Below are 23788 nucleotides of genomic sequence, written 5' to 3'. Positions count from 1 at the left end.
GGAAGCTTTTACCATCCTTCACTGCCTTCTAGGCCAATGAAACACAAGGACAAGAATTTTCAAAATCCATCTAAAGCTACAAGGAGTTTAATGGTCACGTTCAAAGTAGACTTCGGCTCCAGGAGGTGGTGCATCATCATATTTATCAACAATCAGTTGGTCAAGCTACAACAGGATACAGTATCAGACATTAACATTGTGTCCAAATGCCAATGGTGGGCACTTGGGTCGCCACCAGTCAAGTTAAATCATCACTTTGCCTGCAGTGCATCGGGAGGAACCCTCCAGCTGATTGGCAAACTGTACTGCCTGGTGAAGCCGAAGGTAACCAACTCAATGGTGTGTGATACCTAAGAGACCAACAAGATCTGACTGTCCTTGGCATTGACTGGAAGGACAAGCTTGATCTCTGTGGCATCAATCTGGATGACGTCTGTACGAAGATATTGGCCATTAAAATAGTGTCAGTCAACACCATACCAACATCAGAACATGAGACAATAGAACAACTGCAGTGGTGCTATGCAGTAGTGTTTCAAGAAGGTTCAGTTTGCTGCACCAAATTGCAAGCAGAATTTCATCTCTGTCCAGACACAAATCCAGTCTTCTGTCCCAAAAGACCATACCATACACAGCCTTACCAGTCGTGGAGAAGAGCAAGATCACCTGCAACAAACTGTTGTGATATACTGCGTCCGGTGCTCCCGATGTGGCCTTTTATATATTGGCGAGACCCGACGCAGACTGAGAGACCGCTTTGCTGAACATCTACGCTCCATCCGCCAGAGAAAGCAGGATTTCCCAGTGGCCACAGATTTTAATTCCACATCCCATTCCCATTCTGACATGTCTATCCACGGCCTCCTCTACTGTAAAGATGAAGCCACACTCAGGTTGGAGGAGCAACACCTTATATTCCGTCTGGGTAGCCTCCAACCTGATGGCATGAACATCGACTTCTCTAACTTCCGCTAGGCCCCACCTCCCCCTCATACCCCATCTGTTACTTATTTTTATGCACACATTCTTTCTCTCACTCTCCTTTTTCTCCCTCTGTCCCTCTGAATATACCTCTTGCCCATCCTCTGGGTCCCCCCCCCCTTGTCTTTCTTCCCGGACCTCCTGTCCCATGATCCTCTCGTATCCCCTTTTGCTAATCACCTGTCCAGCTCTTGTCTCCATCCCTCCCCCTCCTGTCTTCTCCTATCATTTTGGATCTCCCCCTCCCCCTCCAACTTTCAAATCCCTTACTCACTCTTCCTTCAGTTAGTCCTGATGAAGGGTCTCGGCCTGAAACGTCGACTGCACCTCTTCCTAGAGATGCTGCCTGGCCTGCTGCGTTCACCAGCAACTTTGATGTGTGTTGCTTGAATTTCCAGCATCTGCAGAATTCCTGTTGTTTGTTGTGATCAAAAGCTGTCAACTACTCATGCTGGGCAGTTCCAGTAGTTGTTGTCAAGAAAGCCAGCAGCACAGTGAGGTTTTCTGCAGATTTCTCAACTGGTCTTATTGTGGCTGTGGAGACACACAAGTACCCATTATGGGTACCTGCAGATCTCTTTACAAAATTGAATGATGGTAGCTACTTTGCAAATTGGACCAGGCTGAAGCCTACCTCCAGATGGAAGTGGTGGAAAATTCACAGGATCTCCTCTCGGGGTAAGTTTTCCATCAGTTTATGTACACCACGCTGAGTGGTATTGATGATATTGCTGCTTACCTTGACAACATCATTGTGTTGGGCACGGATCAGACAGAACTATGCCAACACCTGGACCACACTTTAAACAAACTACAATATTTTGGATTGTGACTTTGGGATAAAAATGCAGCTTCTGACATCTTCAATCAAGTACGTATGTGAGCTTCATCACAGTCATCACCCAGATCCTGAAAACATCACTGCTATCTTAAAAAGACCTCACCATCAGATATTAGCACTTTTCTATCACTTTTGAGCATGATCAGTAATTATTCAGCATTTCTTTACCGACGTCATACATCACTCTCAATTGTGGACTCCTGCTTAATGTTTGGAGACAGAATAGACCTGGATTCAAGTACATAGTGACTTTGCTGGCCTAATGAACAGGAGTACCTACCTGAAGCCCACTCCAAATGGCCATAAATATTACCTGTGAAGTCAACAACTGAGGCTACCATTTAACAGCTATTGTAGACCTTCAGCTGCTTTGGGATGCCAGAAATGCTTGTTTCTGACAATGCACTCAATTCAATTCACAGCAGTTTGCTGCATTCTGCCAAAACAGTAGAATTATCCACATCCGCTCCCTCCCCCATATCATCCACATCCAATAGCCCAGCGGAGAGGTTTGTTGATATCTTCAAATGGTCACTTCTGAAATCAAGAGAGGAAGGAGCATTGGCTGAGGCTCAACACAGTTCTGCTGAAACATCGAATTACACCCCTTCCAGGCCTTGAGGGGAAGTCTCCAGCTGAAACGCTTTTCAGAAGAAAACTGTGTGGTGTTGGTTGCAATGCTTCCACAGTGTTCAACATCCGAGACAGCAGATGGTCAGGTGCACAAAGCCAGCCACACTGACCTTGATAGATGGGTAACGTCAATCAAGCCCAGAACTGCAGTGTGGACCGTACAATACTGAAAAGTACAAGATCCCTGGCTACCAGGTCAGATTGTCAAAGAACGGGGTAAGTGCTCTACAAAGATATCATAGACTGGGATCAGTGGTGTCGCCACATCAACCATTTGCAGCCACGTGCTCCTGAAGGCACACCAGGTTTGTTGGGCAGATCATCAAACACAGAGCTGGACCACCTTCTCCTCCTGGAAGGGTTTGATCTACCCCGAATGAACCAGCCACTAGTGCCAGCTCAGCGGCAAACAACATTGTGACACTAAAGTGACTGCCTGCAACCACTAAGGAGGACAGGTTGCCAGTGTAAGCCAGTTGTTTCAATCCAAATCAATCCTTGGCTCAAATGCTAAGGTAATTATCTTCAAGAGGGAGGTGTACGGTGAGCTGAGAAAACCAACACCTATTGGTCAACTGACAACCAATCCCAAGCTGACTGTAATTGGGCGTTGTTACTATCAATGCCTCAAACGTTCTTTGGATAAACCAATTCAGTACAGTAGTTGTTGGTTTTACTGAATAAAGGTTTATTTCTTGTTCCAGCCTTGTTCTACCTCCTGGCTTCAGGTCTCATCAGTAGTTAAAGGTGAGCAAACACAACAACCCTCTTTTTAAATAAAATGTTCACAGAGACTGCAGATAAGCCCTTTGTTTAAAAGTTCACCTCTTTCAACAATGCAGCTCACTCTGCACTTTAAGGCAAGCTCAGTGACTCTGAAGTGACATTTGAACCATGGCTCTTTGGTTTCAAAACAAGTATGCTACTATTGAGCAAACTGTTAAATGCATATTAGGCTTACCTATTTTGAGTCTTGTAACATGGTTGGACTTGACCGTTCCTCTACCGCTGAAATCCTCATCACATTCATTACCGTGCAATGTATGTTGCAATAATTATGTTGTAACAATTCATCTACTGGTCTCCCATTATCTACCTCCTGATATTGAAGCAAGTGTAAGCTATACTACCCCTTGAGACTGTTCCACCGTTCAATAAAATCAAGGCTGATCCTCTGGCTTTTCCACTTCCTTTCCATCCTCTGTTAATTCCCTATCTCCACTCCCTCAGTTTTGAAAATATCCAGGAAGTGACCTTCCACACATGTTGTGGGCGAGAATTGCAAAATTTCAGTACACTTTGCATGTTATTTAATCCTCCTCTCTCTTAAACAGTTAGGCTGGGATCATAATGACAGTGTAATGACCCTATCTGGAGAAAAGAGCCTCTCAGTATCTCCCTAGTCAATCCAGCTTGATATTAAATTTCTTTTTGTTTTTAAATTACTCTGTCACTTTTGCCCATTTGCTGTAATCTTGTGGCCAAAGAATCCCTCAGTTTTTAAAATCTTATTCTTGAAACTCATCTGCATGTCAGAGGTAGGTTTGTTTTACACAGAGAGTGGTAGGTGTGTGGAATGTGCTACCAAATGTGGTGACAGAGGCAGATATACAGTACAGTGAAAAAGTCTAAGGCACCCGAGATTTTTACATAAATTTTGTTTTAGATCTTTATGTTTTGTCTTCTGCATTAGTTTGTTAGTAGAAAAGAGCAAATTTTTGATTTCCAGACATACATTTTCCAAAAACTTGTGACAGAGAAATGTTAGTACTTTGTTAAAGAAAGAAATATATTAAGTAATAGACAACTTTTGAAATAAAAACTTGATAATTTTAATTTGTTTTTTTCTTGTTTACTGCTCTTCATAGTAAATGTTTTGATATCTAGAAACTTTTATTTCATTATTTTTGAAAGCATCTTCACTTTACAGAATTTTTTTACATGTGCCTAAGACTTGCATAGTGCTCTATTAGAGATGTTCAAGAGACTCTTAAGGTAGGCACATGGATGAAAGAAAAATGGAAGGTCATGTGGGAAGGAAAAATTTGATTGATTTTATAGCAGGTTAAAAGGTCGGCACAACAACATCGGTCTTCACTGCACTGTACTGTTTATTTTCTATATTTTTATCTTTTACGATGCTGTTTAAAGCCAACTGCTTTGACTATAAACATTTTGGCATTTTTCCCGTGGCTCCTGAGAGGTGGGTCTTTTTTTTAAGCAGTCATAAAATGAAAGATGCTACAACAACACAAATTTAATTTTGTATTTATGGAGGAAGAAGAAACAAATAAAACATCTTGGAAATAGGACCTGTACCCCAAGCTCTTGAAGGAGATGGCAATGGAAATGGTGGATGCACAGGTTGTCATCCTCCTAAGTTCCATTGGTTCTGGAATGGCTCCCACAGGTTGGAAGATAACCCTTCCTTACTTCAATTCAGCCCTCTAATTTGTTCTCTTACATGCTCATCAACTTTTGTTCTTTAGTCAATTATCTGCATTACCCTTCACTTTTCTAAATTATAATCCATGCTAATATATTTCCCCCAACTCCCTAGAATGCACCAAATGCACCAGAATGATTCCAGAAATAGGTGCATTTCCTCTGAGGAAACACTTAGCAGGCATTGTCTATACTCTCAGGAGTTTAGAAGAATGAGAGGTGATCTTATTAAAACATGCAAACTTCACATGGGGCTTGACTGGGTTGGATACAGAGGACAAACACAAAAGATTCTGCAGATGCTGGAAATTTAAAGCAATACACACAAAGTTGGAGGCATTCAGCAGGTCAGGTAGCATCTATGGAGAGGAATAAACAGTTGATATTTTGTGCCAAGATCCTTCATCAGGACTGGAAAGAAAGGAGAAAGAAGGCAGAATAAGAAGTTAGGTGGTCGGGGAAGGACAATATTTCCTCCGTCTAGGACTAGGCAGTCAAAGTGGGCAGGACTGAGATGAGAAAAACTTTCTTTCACTTTGAAACTTTGGAATTCCCTATCCAATACAACTGTGGGGTCTTGGTCTGTATATGTTCTAGGTAGTAGATAGATTTTCAGATGTTAAGGGATATCAGAGAATGTGGGTTGAATACAGGAAATGGCACTGAGCAAGAATGATTTTATTGAATGGCAGAGATTGACCCATGTGGACAAATTACTTGCATTTGCTATTGTTCTTGCACATGCATTGAAGCTAATGAAAACATTTCTCACAGGAGGAAACCCAGATTTTACCTATCTTTTCTTTTTGTGCATTCGAGATGATCTGTTGGGCAACACACACAAAATGCTGGTGGAACTCATCAAGTCAGACAGTACCGATTGGGGGGGGGGGGAGGATATTTCCCTTAAGACCTGATGAAGGGTCTCAGCCCGAAACGTGGGCTATTTATTCTCCTCCTCTGATTTTGCCTGGTCTGCTGAGTTCCTCCAACATTTGCGTGCATGTTGCTCAAGATAACTAGTATCTGCAGTAGCTCGTAGTTTTTACTATTACTTGGTAAGTTTAAGATCTCTGTCGATGGCTGTACAGCCTCGGATACCTTTGGAGGTCTGTTTGAAATCCACTGTACTGATTAGAATCCACAACTTTAAGTTGCTGACGATTTCGTTGTTTGGTGCCTATTTTCATGTCATGTACCATGCATAGTGTTGAACAGAGAAGAATTTCCCATTACACCATCCAAGAGCTGTTCTAAAAAAGCCCACCTCCCCGCTGACTTGGAGGGATACTGTGGGGGTTTCTAGATGCATTGCTGCTGCATGGTAAATGTGGCTAACCTTCATTGGCTCGCTGGATAAATCATAGGCTACGGTGGGAGAGGGAAGGAGACGTAGGTCGTGTGAGTGTCGGCGTCTGCAGCGTGAGCTGGAGGGACTACATTGCCCGTCAGGCCGACTGCTGCGCGCTTGCGCATTGAAACCTCTTCAAGTGTGTTATTGACAGAGACGAGGCGCCGCCTCTTTTCCTCACCCTCTTCCCTCTCGAAGGGCGGGGAAGCAGCGGGAGAAACCATGATCATGTTGGTCGCAACGTGCGGCGGCGGCTCAACTATCAGTTACTCAGAGGTTCGATGTTAGTCCGTCCGTTCGTCGCCGGGGTAACGGCTGGTCTCCTGTCATTGACGTCAACAACAGTCGGAAAACCCTGGCGCACGACGCCGGTGAGCCACGGCTAACGGTAACGGCAACGGCAGCGATGAGCAGAGTGCGAGCTGCGCTGACCGCCGTCTGCAGCCTGTGCGCGCTCCACGCCGCCAGCAGCACCTTCACCGGCCAGGTACGGTGCCTGTCAGCGGCACGGCGCGGTGCATCCCCGGGGCTCGGTGCTGCGCGGCCAGCCATCTCGGGCACCCAGCCGCAGATTTTCCCTTTCCGTGGATGCATGTCTCTTCTTAATTTTATTTGATTTTAAAATCGGTAAATGGAACGGAGGACAATATTTCAGCCGCGTTTATCTCACCAAAATATTGCTGCTTGCTCTAAGCTTGTATGAATTTTTTCAAACGTCGCTGCGTACTGCTGCACTGATAGCCTTATCTTAGTCAAATAATTCATATTTAAGTGGTGGAGGCCGTATGCATTTTTGTTTAAACAAACTTGCAAAAATTTAAAGCGAATAAAATGCGGTGTAGGTTTATTGGTGGTTGTATTTATGTAATTTGTATTATATGGTAAGGGAAATTTGGACGATTGTATAGTGGGATGGAGAGTTAATTTAAAAATATACAATGCGTATGCATTTTATTTATGCATGTTCATAATTTATATTTTATAATACTTGACGGGAAAGCAAGACTTGCATTTTGTTTCTAAACCAGAGGATGTTCAGGGCTTCTGAAATGTGATCAAAGTTCTCCAATAGGGATAATGCAAAAAGCAATAGATGACAAGATAATCTGTGATAGTGGATCGGGGAGAACTATTGACCAAGGCATCAGATATAACCTCCTGGCTTCTCAAAATATCTTCGTGACGAAATGCCATCTTAATTTAACAAAATAGAAAATATGGAAGATGCAGCAGATATGCTTTGAATCAAAAAACGCATAAAATATATATTCCAATGTATATTTAAGGGCAAATGTTCCCTAACAAAATTGTGCTGTTTTGAACTCATGAAGGCAATGGGATTGTTTCTTTTGGTTAGGGAACTTTAGTGTTGAGCAGTGAATCTATATCTCAGTAGATATTCCAAAGAGAGCAAAAGACTAGTCTTTAATGGTTTGCAGATGTTCAAAATAATTGCATGTTTTTGTGTTTCCAACAAAGGTTGGTTGTATATTGATTATTTAGTATGCTACTATCTCCCACAGTATTGAGGATCTCTTCCACTTATGAAATAGCAGATACACGTTAAGGAGATGGTTCTAGTTTCACAGGATCTAACAACGGTTTTGCATCAGCTCACAACAAAAAAAAATTAAAATCTCACCATTGTGCTTTGTGGATGAATGTGTGCCATGCACATATTAGACCAGTTTGAATCGTATTTTAATGATTAAATGGCATGATTTTTTTTCTTTGCAGAGATGCAGTTATAAGCCACGTAGCAAAACTGATGCAATCCACTTTGCTGTTCAGTCAGCTATCAAACCTTAACACTCAATTTTAATGTGCACCTTTGTCATCACTTCTCTGCCTTTCATTTTGAGTTTATTCCTTTTAAACTGCCATGTTGTCCAAGCCTTTGGATATTGTCCTTTATGGGGGTTCAACAATGAGTATAACTCCAGTAAGGCATCTTATTCCTTAAATAGTCTTTAAGGAATAAATAGTCTTTGATTTTAAATTTGCATTCAAGAAGTATATCTTTTCTCTTTTTACCCATTTTAATTAAACCAGATGGTGCAAAATTGACAAATGTGAATTACGTGCAGAATTCTACATTCAAATGTAATGAAAGATCTTTTGCATTCAGAGAAATTTGAAATTATTTTCTGGTTTGTCACTGCCATTTGTCATGAAATTGTTGATTTGTAGTAGCTGTAGAGTGTAATACATAAAATTTTTTGACAATTTACCGTAAGGAATATAAAAAAAAATTAATGATGCAAAAGTGAAGTAATGTTCAAGGGTTTATGGACCATTCAGAAATCTAATGGCGAAGGGGGAAGAAACTGCTCCTGAAACATTGGCTGCATGTTTTCCTGCTCCTGTGTACCTTCTCTCTGATGGTGGTCATGAGAAAGACTATCACTGCAAACTTTTGCAGACTTAATCCTCTTATCTCAAAGTCTCTGACTTGCATAGGAAAGCTGTTTGGGTAGGATTTTGCAGAATTGCAGCTCTTGACTTGGCTTCAAACTTGGCTTTAATCGTGTACCAAAGTCCACACAAGTGACACGTTAACACACTGGTTAAGTGCCACTATGCAAGTATTAAGTGTGCTTTTAAAATTTTGCTTATGTGATTCACATTGTAAATACCACTTCATAATTGGGGAAAACAGATTCTTGATCACGTTAAGTATGAAAAGTTGTGGCTGACACAAGCACTCACAGTATTGAGGATATCGTCCACTCATCAAATAATAAATACAGTTTAGGCGATCTTTCTAGTTTTATGGGTTCTAACATCACTTGTGCATCAACACACTAAAAAAAATTAAATCTCACCATTGAGCTTTGTGGATGAGTGTGTGCCATGCACATATGAGACCAGCTTGAATCGTATTTTAATGAGATGTGGATAAATAGGCATGATATTTTTTCTTTGCAGAGATGCAGTTGTAAGCCACGTAGCAAAGCTGTGGAAGAACTGATGCAATCCACTTTACCGTTCAGTCAACAAACTATTCAACCTTAACACTTAACTTTAATGTGCACCTTTAGCCAGTGCTTGATCTAGCTGTACAAAAAAAATAATTTCAACATTGCCTTATTTCCACTGGTTAAGTTTGTACAAAAATTAATTTGGATACAACAATGGAATGGTTCATAACAATTCATTTGGATGATACTTTCTGGCTGTTGGAGCACACAGCATACTAGTAAACTTCAATTTGAGCACTTATTCAAATTTTTAAGTAATTTTGTACAAATTAGTGTGGGGATAATCAAGTCACATTCAGCAGTGTTGTGGCCTCAGTTATTTAATGTGTTCACAGCCCAGATAAGGAAATCAATGATAATGAATGCAAAGTTGCAGATAACCCAAAACTAGTGAGAAAGTAAATTGAATAGGAGTCATTTTTCCAGTGGATTTAATAAACAAGTTAATTGAATGGGCAGTAGCTGTCAGATGGTGGGAGTGTGGTTAATCAGTCTGGTTGATAATTAAAAATAGAATTGTTTTAAATGTTGTGAAGCTAATAAATGTAAATATTCTGAGAAACCTGGATGTTCTTGTACAAGTAGTAGGAGATCGGGGTGCAAGCATAATTTGCAACCAGGAAGGCAAATTATCTGTTGGCTTTAAATACAAGAAATTTTGCTTTTAAGGGTAAGGAAGCTTTTCTGCTATTGGAAAGAGTGTTGGGAAGATCATTCATGAAGTCTGTGCTATTTAGCTACAAACAGCAAAGAAACATGGGAAGAGTTCCTTAAAGTTGATTGAAGTGTTCTGAGTAGAGATTGATAAGAATGGGTTTTTTACTGTAGAACAAACAGTAATAATGAAAGAACGTAAGAAGATAGATACTTAGGAGGCTGTTTCACTTGAATGAGGAGTATAGTACTAAAGAGCATTGGGAATAAAAGTGGAAAGCCATTCAGGCCTGACATGAAGCTTTCCATATCCCCATGCTGACTTGGAAGCATATCCCCATGCTGACTGGTGAAGGTCTCAATCATTGACTCAGTGATGAAGACTGAGAAATATTTGAACCCTTTACAAATATGTGGGCCAAGGACTGGAAAATGTAACTAATTTGGATATCCATCAAGTGCCTATCCATTTGTCTTGAAAAACCTGATCAGCGACGTCCATCCCTCACAGTCAAAGTTCTAGACAGAATCTATCTCTACCTGTTTGTTTATATTTAAAGAAACTATTTTCATCCACCTGAGTAGCCAAATGGATTCTTAATATCTTGTTTGAAAGATGGCACCAGTAGCTACAAAGTACTTAAATTGCACTCCATTGGTCTTGGCCTAAAATGCTGGAAGTCCACTCATGCAGTGTGAACAAGAAACCATCTGATGTAAGCATGCTACCAATTGAGCAACATTCATTTGGTGAGGGGGGTGGGGGAGAATGGGGTATCCTAACTTTAGTGTCCTTTATTGTCACAGTGATTTCCACCCCCCCCCCCCCACCTTTCACCTGTATACACTGATTCCTGCTTGGAGTCTGTTGTCACTCAACATCTCCAATGTTTTGGGAAAGTGGTCTTTCTTGTGATATTATGTTGCTTGACAGTGGAATGGGGTTGGTGATCACAGTCCATATTGCTCTTGTGTCCCATGAAATACTGCATAGTCTTCTGAAGCAAGCACAAAACTAACAATTTACTTGAGAGATTTTATTCTTGCAAGTGACTTGCAAGATTAGGTAACTTGGGCCAGATGGGAAATTAAGTTTGAGACTTTTCGGGTGGTCTTCATTTAATGCTTGACTTCACTGAATCTTAGTTTGAAAGTTAATTTATTGATGATTTTGTTAAAATTTGATGTATGCTGGGATGACAATGGCACTAGTAAGCTTTTTTCATTAGGCTGGGCATGCAGAGGAGGAGGGTATGGTAGTGTTGGTATGTCCCCAGAGGAGTGGATGAGATTTTTTTCCATCACAAGTACATCGCTTCAGAGCATAGGTTGGATGCCTCACTGTATGCAAAAACAACAGAAGGAGCTGAGAACTGCACTGTGTTGGGAGGTTAGATATCTCCCAAAGCCTCATCTTGCAGTTTGTTGACAAGTTTGCAGTATGCCATGTTGTGTAATACACTGGGGCTTGGATTACATTCATCATCTGAGCATTAATGCCAACAGAAATGGGTATATTCTTACCATGCCTTTGGGGATTTTGGCCTTAAATTGTAAAGTTGTTCATTTTAAAGTTCATGCAAGGGAGATTGCTTTTGTTACGTTTTAATTACTGCTTGCTTGTAAAACTGCTGTGTCATCATCATCCATTTAACATTTAATGAAGGGTGGAAACCTCAATAGATCAATCAATCTAGGAATTTTGATAGCCAATTTACATTCAGTATTATGTTGGGAAAAGCATTTATCACAAAACTCCTTTTACTGTTTCCTTCTCCATCGATAGTTTTTCTTAATTTAGGCCATCAGAACTTATTTGTTAGTGCAACAAAATGTGAGTTTAGCATAAGAGAATAATCTATCCATGCTACTTTTATCCCAATGTGTCTGTCATTCGTGTTTTTTAAAAAAAGATATATATAATTTATGTTGTCATCTTTGAAAAGAAACCATTTTATTTGATCAAAAATTCAATAGTTCCAACAGTCAAAATTACATTTGCATTGTTTTGAGGATACGCCCCTACATTCATAGTGCTGTCTACAAACTAAAATCACTATTGTTAATCTCATTTTTCTCATTAGTTTTAATATTTGTACACATCGGTATTGCCTTATTCAAAATCTGCTCTTCACTTTATTCAGAATTTACCTCTGAATTTGCTCTTCACTACTCCATTTTCTAACCAATTCCCAAACATCTATATGGTAACATTTGATCTTACCTACAAACTTCACAATCTGTGAGGTATCTGGGACATTCCTCACTCATTTTATGACTCCTTCTTTCCATTCCCCTCATCATCTAAGAGAAGAAAGTTTTGTGGATTTTAAAATGATTACTGAAGCAACATAAGATAGAGCCTTTTCTGAATTCCGTCTTGAGATGGTGGTATCTGTATTTATTACCTATTTTTACCAAGTCAGGGAACTTGTTGGAATCTAGATATTTTGATGATTGATTGCTTTAGATGAATCCGTTTTAATACAAAGAGACTACGTGGGGTGACATGCAAAAGATGAGCAGAGATTTTGTTAAAATGCATGATAGTATCACATTTTGAAATGCATGATAACACGCTGAAGATAACAATTAAAATCCAAAAAGCACAGAGTTTTTAATGAGCTAAATTGTTAAAAGTGGATGTTTGAAAGGACAGCCTTCTTGAATAATTTTGAAGCTTTAAGAACGATTCACATAATTTCTTAATTGCTTTAGTACTTTTGGAATGAACGTGTATATGGATGTCTTCAATTTGTGTTTTGCAGAACACTCATTTAAAAGAACTGAGTCTGAGGCCTCTGTGGGTCAGAGTAGACCATAAATATTGCATGCTAGCTGTCTAGATACGCAAGCGTGGACACTGCGATATGGAGAGCCCATGCATCTGATGAACCCAAAGGAATGGCACAGACTTAATGTAAGACTGTCTTAGGGACTCCAGCTCCAGATTTTTCCCTCAGGGTTTACTCCTGAACCCTTCCCCATGAGTGGGTACAGCTGCAAGGCTGTGGAGGTTAGTAGATGAGCTGCTGTCCACAGCTGATGAGCCCCATCTGCCCGAGGCAACTGGTTTTAAGGTGCCAGTAACCTGCCTTTGCCCTTTCTCCTGTCAATAGAAACAGTTTCACCGGGCTTGATAACTAAGCCACAGGTGAAGGCCAGGAGCTGGATTTGGTTGTCAGAGGCCATTTGAGGAGCACTTAATAGGCTTTAACAATCTCATAGAGAACCAAACAAAAAATACAGCTTTCATAATTTTGACAAGTGTTTCTATTTTGATTTGGATGAATTTTTTCCCTCATTTTTGAATTAGTTTTGCCAGAATTCAAAGTAAAATATCTGGTGTTAAAGTAAGTTAAGCTGCTGCTTAACCCATTAGTTATCACTTTTTGGATTGTTGCACGATTATGAGTGTACAAATTTATATTTAATGTTGTTAAAGTGCATGTCACCTAAAAGTTTTTTGAATTTGCTTCTCTTTGTAAATATCTTTTTAAAAAGCTTTACAATAAAACTAATACTGTATCCGAAATGGACAAATAATCATTACTACAAAATATGTTGAAGTTGAGTCATAGGAAGTTATGCAAATAAACCACTGATGTGATATAAAGGACAGGAAATTTGATATGCTTTGCTTTTGTAGCTTGCTATATACTTTAGTGAATTTAAAAATGCAGTATACTGAATTATGTGTGTTAGGTAATTTCTGTTTTAAGATCCAGTAGCTATTTTACTGGTCACATTAGAATTCAAAAGGTTTATATTTGACAGAGTTTCAGTTCGGGTATTAAAATGTGCGTTCCTGTTTCTTGCTTCCCTAGTATTTCCAACCAACTTTCCATATGGCAGCTATGCAAAGTAACTCAAAATTTAATTTTCTTTACTGTATTCTTTTGTGTTTGATGCCATTTCCTTTGGATTTTTATTTGCTTTTTATATTCGTGATGACCCAGATTTTGCTGTATTAGAACTTGCTTTTTGTGGATTCCTCATATCAACTTATGGAGTGGTGGTGGGACTAATGTTCTGAGCTGTGTATGTTTCAGTGTAAGGGGTATTGTAGGAAAGGGCATGGATCAACATGTGGAATTATGATATTGCAGCCGTTAATGAAACTTGGAGGAGGGACAGGACTGGGTGCGCTGTGTTCTGGGATTCCATTGTTTAAGACATGATGGAGTGGGAGGGATTAAAGGGGGAAGGGTGGTATTACTAATCAGGGAAAATGTCACAGGAGTTCTCAGTCGTGCCAGTCTAGAGAACTCGTCTATTAAGGTTTTGTGGGTAGAACTGAGGAATAATATAGATATGACCACATGAATGGGATTGTATTTGCCTAACAGTCCACAGAATTTAGAGGAGCAAATTTATAGAGAGATCAGACTGTTGCAAGAAATAAGATTGTTATAGTAGGTGATTTTAACTTTCCACATATTAACTGGAACTCTCATACTGTTAAAAAGGGTTGGATGAGACAATTTGTCTAATGTGTACAGGAAAGTTTCCTTAATCAGTACATAGAGGTCCCAATTAGAGAGTGTAATCCTAGATTTGCTGTTAGGGAATGAAACAGGCAGGTGACAGAAGTTCACGTAGGGGAACATTTTGCCTCTAGTGATCATAATGTCATTAGTTTCAAGATACAGTGGCATGCAGAAGTTTGGGCACCCCGGTCAAAATTTCTGTTACTGTGAATAGTTAAGTGGGTAGAAGAAGAACTGATCTCCAAAAGTCATAAAGTTAAAGATGAAACATTCTTTTCAATGTTTTAAGCAAGGTTACTGTATTATTTTTGTTTCGTACAATTTTAAAGTAGGGAAAAAAGGAAAGGAGCACCATGCAAAAGTTTGGGTACCCGAAGAGACTTGAGCTCTCAGATAACTTTTACCAAGGCTGAGAGGGGATCTTATTGAAACGTATAAGATTATTAAGGGATTGGACACGCTGGAGGCAGGAAGCATGTTCCCACTGATGGGTGAGTCCAGAACCAGAGGCCATAGTTTAAGAATAAAGGGTAGGCCATTTAGAATGGAGTTGAGGAAAAACTTTTTCACCCAGAGAGTGGTGGATATATGGAATGCTCTGCCCCAGAAGGCTGTGGAGGCCAAGTCTCTGGATGCTTTCAAGAGAGAGATGGATAGAGCTCTTAAAGATAGCGGAATCAAAGGTTATGGGGATAAGGCAGGAACTGAATACTGATTGTGGATGATCAGCCATGATCACCGTGAATGGTGGTGCTGGCTCGAAGGGCCGAATGGCCTTCTCCTGCACCTATTGTCTATTGTCTCAGACCTTCATTAGCTTGTTAGGGCTATGGCTTATTCACAGTCATCATTAGGAAAGGCCAGGTGATGCAAATTTCAAAGCTTTATAAATATCCTGACTCCTCAAACCTTGTCCCAACAATCAGCAGCAATGGGCTCCTCTAAGCAGCTGCCTAGCACTCTGAAAATTAAAATAAATGATGCCCACAAAGCAAGAGAAGGCTATAAGAAGTTAGCAAAGTGTTTTCAGGTAGCCCTTCCCTGAGTTTGAAATGTAATTAAGAAATGGCAGTTAACAGGAATGGTGGAGGTCAAGTTGAGGTCTGGAAAACCAAGAAAACTTTCTGAGAAAACTGCTCGTAGGATTGCTAGAAAGGCAAATCAGAACCCCCGTTTGACTGCAAAAGACCTTCAGGAAGATTTAGCAGACTCTGGAGTGGTGGTACACTGTTCTACTGTGCAGCGACACCTGCACAAATATGACCTTCATGGAAGAGTCATCAGAAGAAAACCTTTCCTGCATCCTCACCACAAAATTTAGTGTCAGAAGTTTGCAAAGGAACACCTAAACAAGCCTGATACATTTTGGAAACAAGTCCTGTGGACTGATGAAGTTAAAGTAGAACTTTTTGGCCGCAATGAGCAAAGGTATGTTTGGAGAAAAAAAGGAGCAGAATTTCATGAAAAGAACACCTCTTCAACTGTTAAGCATGGGGGTGGATCGATCATGCTTTGGGCTTGTGTTGCAGCCAGTGGCGTGGGGAACATTTCTTTGGTAGAGGGAAGAATGAATTCAATTAAATACCAGCAAATTCTAGAAGCAAACATCACACCGTCTGTTTAAAAAAAAAACTGAAGATGAAAAGAGGATGGCTTCTACAACAGGATAATGATGCTAAACACACCTCAAAATCCACAATGGACTACCTCAGGAGGTGCAAGCTGAAGGTTTTGCTATGGCCCTCACAGTCCCCCGACCTAAACATCATCGAAAACCTGTGGATAGACCTCAAAAGAGCAGTGCATGCAAGACGGCCCAAGAATCTCACAGAACTGGAAGCCTTTTGCAAGGAAGAATGGGCTAACTTCCCCCAAACAAGAATCAAAAGACTGTTAGCTGACTACAGAAAGCGTTTACAAGCTTTGATACTTGTCAAAGGGGGTGTTACTAAGTACTGACCATGCAGAGTGACCAAACTTTTGCTTTTTTTTTTGTCATTTTGAAACTGTAAAAGATGGAAATAAAAAAAGTAATCTTGCTTAAAATATTAAAGAAATGTGTCATCATTAACTTTATGCTTTTTGGAAATCAGGTCATCTTTTACTTGCTTAGCTATTCACACTAACAGAAATTTTGACCAGGTGTGCCCATACCTTTGCATGCCACTGTAATTATGGAGGTGGATAGGTCTGATCCTTGGGTTGAGATTCTAAATTAGAGTAAGGCCAATTTTGATGGTATCAGAAAAGATCTGGCAAGTGTGGATTGAGGCAGACAGTTCTTTGCAAAGGTGTACTTGTCCATGGACTTCAAAAGTGAAATTTTGAGAGTACAGAACTTGTATGTTCCTATCTGAATAAAAGGCAAGGATAACAGGGTTAGGGAACCTTTATTTTTTGAGAGATATTGAGGCCCTGGTTAAGATAAAGGAGGGGCATGGCAGGTATAAGCAGACAGGAACAAGTTAGGGACTTGAGAAATATAAGAAATGCAAGAGAACACTTAAAGAAATCAAGCAGGCTGAAAGACGACATGAGGTTGTTCTAGCAGACGAAGTGAAGGAGAATCTTATGGGCTTTTACAGATAAATTAAGAGCAAAAGGATAGTAAGGAATAAAATGGGTCATCTGGAATACCAGATACATGAAGCCGAAAAAGATGGGGGAAATCGTAAATGGATTTTTTTGCATCTGTATTTACTTGGGAGACCGAAGCACACTCTCGCAGCAGCGAGGTTATGACCCCTATGCAGATTACAGAGGAGAAGGTGTTCGTTGTCTGGAGGCAAATTACGGTGGATAAATTCACCTTGTCAGGCCCTGGGTTCCCTCAGACCTTGTGGGAGGCTCATGCAGAAATTGCAGGGGCCCTAGCAGAGATATCTAAAACACAGATATCTTGGATGTGGATGAGGTGCCGGAGGATTGGAAGATAGCTAAGTTTCCATTGTTTAAACAAGTCCCTAAGATTAAGCCAGGAAATAATAGGCTGGTAAACCTGACATCAGTAGAGGGAAAGTTGTTGGAAGGTATTCTAAGGGACAGGTTATACAACTCTTTGGATAGGCAGGGACTGATTAGAGATAGTTAACATGGCTTTGCTCATGGCAAGTCGTGTCTAATCAATCTTAGAGTTTTTCAAGGAAGTTATCAGGAAAATTGGTGAAGACAGGGCACTAAATGTTGCTTACATGAACCTCAAGACCTTTGACACAGTCCCACATGGGAGGTTGGTCAAGAAGGTTCAGTTTGCTTGGCATTCAAGGTGAGGTAGTAAAATGGACTAAACATTGGCTTTGTGGAAGAAGCCAGATTAGTTGTATTTGGTTGCCTCTCTGACTGAAGGCCTATGACTCGTGCTGTGCCGCTGGGATCGGTGCTGGGTCCATTGTTGTTTGTCATCCATATCAGTGATCTCGATAATGTGGTAAACTGGATCAGCAAATTTGCGGATGACTCCAGGATTGGGGGTGTAGTGGACAGAAAGGAAGACTTGTCAAAGCTTGCAGCAGGATCTGGACCAACTGGGTAAATGGTCTGAAAAATGCATATAGAATTTAATGCAGACAAGTGTGGGGTGCTGCACTTTGGGAGGACTAACCAGGGTAGGTCTTACATTGTGAGTGGTAGGGCATTGACTGGTAGAACAAAGGGATCTGGGAATACAGATCCATAATTCGTTGAAAGTGGTGTCACGAGTAGATAGGGTTGTATGGAAAGTTGTTGGCAAATTGACCTTCATGAATCAATGTATTTAGCCCAGGAATTGGGATGTTAGGTTGAAATTGTATAAGATGTTGGTGAGGCCTAATTTGGAGTATTGTGTGCAATCCTGGTCGCCTACCTACAGCAAAGATGTAAATAAGATTGAAAGAGTGCAGAGAAAATTTGTGCAGCTGTTGCCAGGACTTGAGTATCTGAGTTATAAGGAAAGGTTGAATAAGTTAGGATTTAACTCCTTGGAGTGTAGAAGCTTGAGGGGAGATTCGATAGAGGTATACAAAATCATGAGTGGTGTTGATAGGAAGGAAGCAGGCTTTTTCCACTAAGGTTGGGTGAGATGAGAACTAGGGGTTATGAGTTAAGGGTGAAAGGTGAAATATTTAAGGGGAACATGAGGGGGAATGGCTTCATTCAGAGGGTAGTGAGTGCGGAACAAACTGTCAGCGCAAGTGGTGGAAGCGGGTGTGATTTCAACATGTAAGAGAAATTTGGATAGGTACATGGATGAGTTGCAATGGAGGGCTATGGTCCACGTGCAGTTCGATGGGATGAGGCAGATGAATGGTTTGGCATGGGCTAGATGGGCAGAAGGGCTTGTTTCTGTGTTGTAGTATTCTGTGATTATCAATGTCAGTCTGAGCCAGAGCCTTGATCCCATTAAAGGATCTTGAGCATGTATAGTAGCTTCCAGTTAATTGGACCATCGGTTAATTGCCACAGCTGCTTATTTGGAATCACTTAAAGAACAAAAACTCATTAACAAAATAGCTGGGATTCTGTGAGTTTATTTGGGACACTATGCTGTTTAATTGGGGCAGGAAACTGTTGCCAAATAGTTTCTAACTCTCATGTCTGTTAGACAATCCACCATACTTGCAACAAACAGTTCTTGAATAGCATCAATTGCACGTGCTTGTGTTCAAAAGGCTCTGCTTTTTATCACTGATAGTTTGTGAGAAATAAACAGTAAGACAATTCAGAACTGTTTTCCTCACTGTGCTTTCAAGATTTCAGGATTGGAGATGCCAGAAACGACTGGAAATCATAATGAAACTATTTCACTACTTCAAGTTAATGAATTGTGAACTGCAAAGATATCGACAATCACCTTGAATGTTACAATAAAAGTAGAAAATTTGGAGGATGCAATCATTGATAGCATTGTATAAAGCCAGTCCATTATCTGCACTAGGTGTCTGCACTGATTTTGTTCATTTACAATCAAAAGAACACATCAGTGTACACTGGATGAATTCCTCTATCAATAATTAAGAATTAATAGTTTTATTGTAGAGGTATTGGCAGTCTTCTAATTTCTTCTGTATTTCATTTAAATGCATAATTTGCTACTCAGTTAAACTAGTTTTTTAAATTCCTTTTTAACTATTTCTGTGTAACGTCAGCTAATTGGGATAGCTGTTTAGTTGGGCAAAACATACTGGTCCTGAAGTGTCCCAATTAACCGAAGTCCACTATTTTATTATATTCATGGGACTTGAATATCTCTTGTAATGCCAGCACCTTTGTCTATCCCCTATTGCTCCTGAACTATTGAAATAGGTGAGAGTCAACTACTTTATTTTGTCTGCAGTCACACGCGGGCCGACGAGTTAAGTAGATTTCCTTCCTTAAAGGGTATTAGTAGCACCAGTGTATTAAAATATGGGGTTTAGTGACAATTGCGGTTGACCTTTTTGAATTGTTTTAAATTCAGATTTATTTATTAACTTGAAATTAGGTTCTCCTGCAGCCATGGGTGAGATTCAAGCTTGTTTTCCTGGATTGCTGGTCCAGCAACTCAACTCAGTATGCTGTCTGTACAGTCACTGAGCAGGTGTCCTGCAGAGAAAATAACTGAAGCTGATATTAACAGCCAGATAACCCATGCTTCACCAATCAGAATCAAGTATGTTATCGTTGTCTTATATGATGTGCAATTTGTTGATTTGTGGTAGCAGTACAATGCAAAGGCATAAAATTGCTGTGAACTACATAAAATAGTGCAAAGGAAAGGAATAGTGGATTGTTCAGAAAGCTGATGGTAGAGCAAAAGAAGCTGTCTCTGTATTGTTGAATGTGGATCTTTAAGCTCAAGTATCTGCTCCCTTATGGTATTAATCAGAAGTGGGCATGTTCCAAATGGGGAGGGTCCTTAATGATGGATGCTGCCTTCTTGAAATCCTGTCTTTTGAAGATGTCTTTGATGGGGAGAGTTGTGCCTTTGATGGAGCTGGTTGAGTCTCCAGCCCTGCAGTCTCTTTTGATCCTGTCCATTAGAGTCTTTATACCAGGTGGTGATGCAACCAGTTAGAATAGTCTCCACTGTATAGCTATAAAAACGTATAAGATCACGAGAGATGGGAGCAGAAGTAGGACATTTGGCCCATCAAATCTGCTCCACCATTTCATTGTGGCTGATCCAGCAATCAACACGACTTTTGGTAATGCGCCAAATCCCTTCAAACACCTAATGAAGTAGAGCTGCTGCATGCTGTCTTCCTGATTGCATCAATGTGTTGAGCCAAGGGCAGATCCTTTGAGATACTGACACCTAGGAACTTAAAGCTACTCACCTTTTCCATCAGTGACCCTTCAATGAGGACTGTTCTTCCGTTGTCCTTTTCATGAAGTCCGCAATCAATTTCTCGATCTTGCTGATGTTGAATGCGAGTCTGTAGTTGCATATGTTTCACTACTCTGTGACTTCACACTACCATTTGAGGCTACGTCCACACTAGACCAGATAAATCCGTAACCAAAGCTTTTTCTCTTGGTTTTGACCCTCCGTCCACACTGAAATGGCATTTTCCTCCCCTGAAAACGGAGATTTTCTAAATCGCCCTCCAGAGTGTGTAAATTTGAAAACGCCGATTGTACAGAGCAGTGTAGACGGGGTAAACAGATACTTTTAAAAACGTTGTCATGACGTGCCGGAACAGATGGCGGCAGCGCAGCATTTCATTGTTTTCTTGAACACAACCCCTCACACAACCTAACAATTTCAGAACAGGTGGCAATGAGACTGAAGCCAGAAGAGTTAGAAACGTACTCACCGAATACTTTGACCCATAGCTTACTGAATAAATAAGTTTACTCACTTTGCCCTGTTTTCTATCCTTGCTTGTATGAAGGTGGTTTACCTATTTATGCAAGTTCTTCTCTGACAATAGATGTGTAACAGCCTAATGTAACATTGTATGGAAATACAGGATAACACTGATGCAGACATGTTTTATACATTTAACAAGGTGCTTTATTAATGCAACAGAGTTAGTCAGTTTTTCAATTTTCGTCGTCAGCCGGGTCATACTGTCCGTGAACTCCCCGTCGGTTGCCTCCATACGTTCCAGTATTTGTTTCTTTTTAGTTTTAAGTCCAACTACGCGAAAGCCAACAGCAATTCCTTTTAAGTTTTTTTTAGTCTGTAACTGAACAAACGCACACCAAGTAACACACATAAAAGTTGCTGGTGAACGCAGCAGGCCAGGCAGCATCTCCAGGAAGAGGTACAGTCGATGTTTCAGGCTGAAACCCTTATATCATTTCCTCTTCGCTTGTTTTCTGTGTGTCCTGCGCACGCCCAACTATCCGTTCTAATGTGGGCGGAGATATTTTTAAAAACGCCTTGTGTGGACGCCTATTGTTTTTATGCGAAACTGGCATTTTTCAAAATTATCCGGTCTAGTGTGGACATAGCCAGAGATTCTGCCAAAAAATGATGTCATCTGTAAATTTAGGGATAACATTTGAGTGGTGCTTAGCTATGCAATCATGAGTGTAGAGGGAATAGAGCAATGGGCTAAGCACAAATTCTTGAGGTGCTCTGTGTTGATTGACATTGTGAATGAGATGTTATCACCAATCTGTATTGAATTTGGCCTCCTGATGAAGAAGTTGAGGATCCATTGCAAATGGAGCTTTAGAAGCTTGGCGTGTAATACTGAAGAGATGGTATTGAACGCTGAGCTGGAATCAACAATTCAATTCCAATCAGAAGCAATGCAGGAATCGCGAACTTATTGATAACTGTTAAGAGGGATTGCTGGTCATACCTTTAGCCAGATTTATGAATGCTTGCCAGTTTTTTTAAAGAACAATTTGGAGTGTGTAAAGTGCTGGCAGACCTCCTTTATGATGTTAAGTTATGAAGTTACCCACTTATCTAATTTTACTTTCAAATTTTCTTTCACTTTGTTGCATTGTTTGCATCTGAAAATGTTTGTTTTTATTTGAATGCTATGGACTTCTGTGCTTATAATCACATTATTTAAAAGCTCAAGGTAAATGCATATTATAAGAAATTTTATTTATTATAGTTGACAGGTGTTTTGGATGATTGCTTCTGCGACATAGAAAGTATCGATGACTTCAACAGTTACAAGATTTTTCCTAAATTACAGAAATTGCAAGAAAGAGACTACTTCAGATATTACAAAGTAAGATCCTTAATATTATTGAAACATGTTTTCCGTAAGTGCGTGTAGGTTTGTATTAATTCTGTGGTTAAAGTGGAGCTTAGTTTTTGGGTAGCTGTGACAAGTATCTTGCTATTCAAGGTAAAACTAATTTGTCATGTCCAATTATGGATTAAAAAACAGATTTCTTTTGGTTGGTTTTAAGTATTCTCTGTGTAGTGTTCAATCTGTGGCTACAAAATGTGTATGTACCCTGACCAAATGATTAATTTTATGAATAACTAGTGCTGGAAATTGTTCTGGGGTGAACATGTTTTTAGATTGGGCACTGACATTGTTACTGTCTTGATTTAAATTAAGGTTGGTCTGATAAATAGGCTGGTAATTAAGAATCCAGTAACTTTTCAGGTTGTGATCAAATCTATTAAAAGTAATTATTCCATCCTCAGTGCACATTTTCATTTATTTTAGTCTCTTTTCATTCTGTCTTAAAATTAATTTGCTACTGCTCAGTTTAATGCAAATATTGTTATAGATTTCAGTAAAATATTGTGAGAGAACCTGAAATTTGCTGCCTTTACAATATACTGATTAATAGTGTCATGATGAATGTGTTTTATTTTAATCTTACAAAATCCTCTTAGGAGGTAAAGTGATGCAGCACGTAATGATGGGCACCATGGTAGTGTGACTCTATTACAGCTCAGTGCATTTCAGAGTTCAATTCTGGTGCTGTAAGAAGTCTATATGTCCTCTCTGTGGAATGTGTGGGTATTTCCTGCATGCTCTATTTTCTTCCCACAGTCCAAACGCCTACCAGGTAGGTTAATTGGACATTGTGAAAAGTGTTTTGTGATTAGGTTAGGGTTAACTGGGTTTGTTGGGTGTTGCTGGGGCAACATGGCTCCAAGGGCTTACTCTGCGCTGCATTATTAAGAAAAATAAAATACCCTTCAGATCCATCATGTCATGCCATCTCTTTGTACTGTATTATCACATTCCCCTCTTTTCTACCCTACCCCTCCCCCCCCCACCTCTGTCTGCTGTCTCTACAGTGCCTCTTATATTAATTTGAAAATTGTTTAGATGCAGCCTGGTTAGTTACCATAAGTACCTTCTCTTAACAGGTAAATTTAAAGCGACCCTGTCCTTTCTGGTTCAGTGATGGGCATTGTTCGATTAAGGACTGCCATGTAAAGCCTTGTTCTGAGGTAAAATTTATATTTGCAGATGTTATTTGTTTTTTTTTAATTCATGCTTCAGTTTGAGGGGTA

General features: G+C 40.0%; 1 protein-coding gene across 2 annotated transcripts in view; it reads left to right on the top strand.

The window, feature by feature from the left end:
* The window catches only part of ero1b (endoplasmic reticulum oxidoreductase 1 beta), an 81172-nt gene that overhangs the window by 11204 nt on the left and 46180 nt on the right, over positions 1-23788 (top strand). The window contains exons 1-3 of one of the 2 annotated variants that reach the window (XM_072251060.1): positions 6445-6738; positions 22416-22535; positions 23642-23725. In XM_072251060.1, the coding sequence (XP_072107161.1) occupies positions 6658-6738; positions 22416-22535; positions 23642-23725 (285 nt within the window). In that variant the 5' untranslated portion in view covers positions 6445-6657. Of the gene's footprint in view, positions 1-6444; positions 6739-22415; positions 22536-23641; positions 23726-23788 lie in introns of those variants that run through there. The other variant, XM_072251059.1, reaches the window with a different exon arrangement.

Source organism: Mobula birostris, chromosome 2 (assembly GCF_030028105.1).
Source record: "Mobula birostris isolate sMobBir1 chromosome 2, sMobBir1.hap1, whole genome shotgun sequence".
In the NCBI taxonomy this organism is placed as follows: domain Eukaryota; kingdom Metazoa; phylum Chordata; class Chondrichthyes; order Myliobatiformes; family Myliobatidae; genus Mobula; species Mobula birostris.
This window is presented reverse-complemented; position numbering and strand designations above follow the sequence as displayed.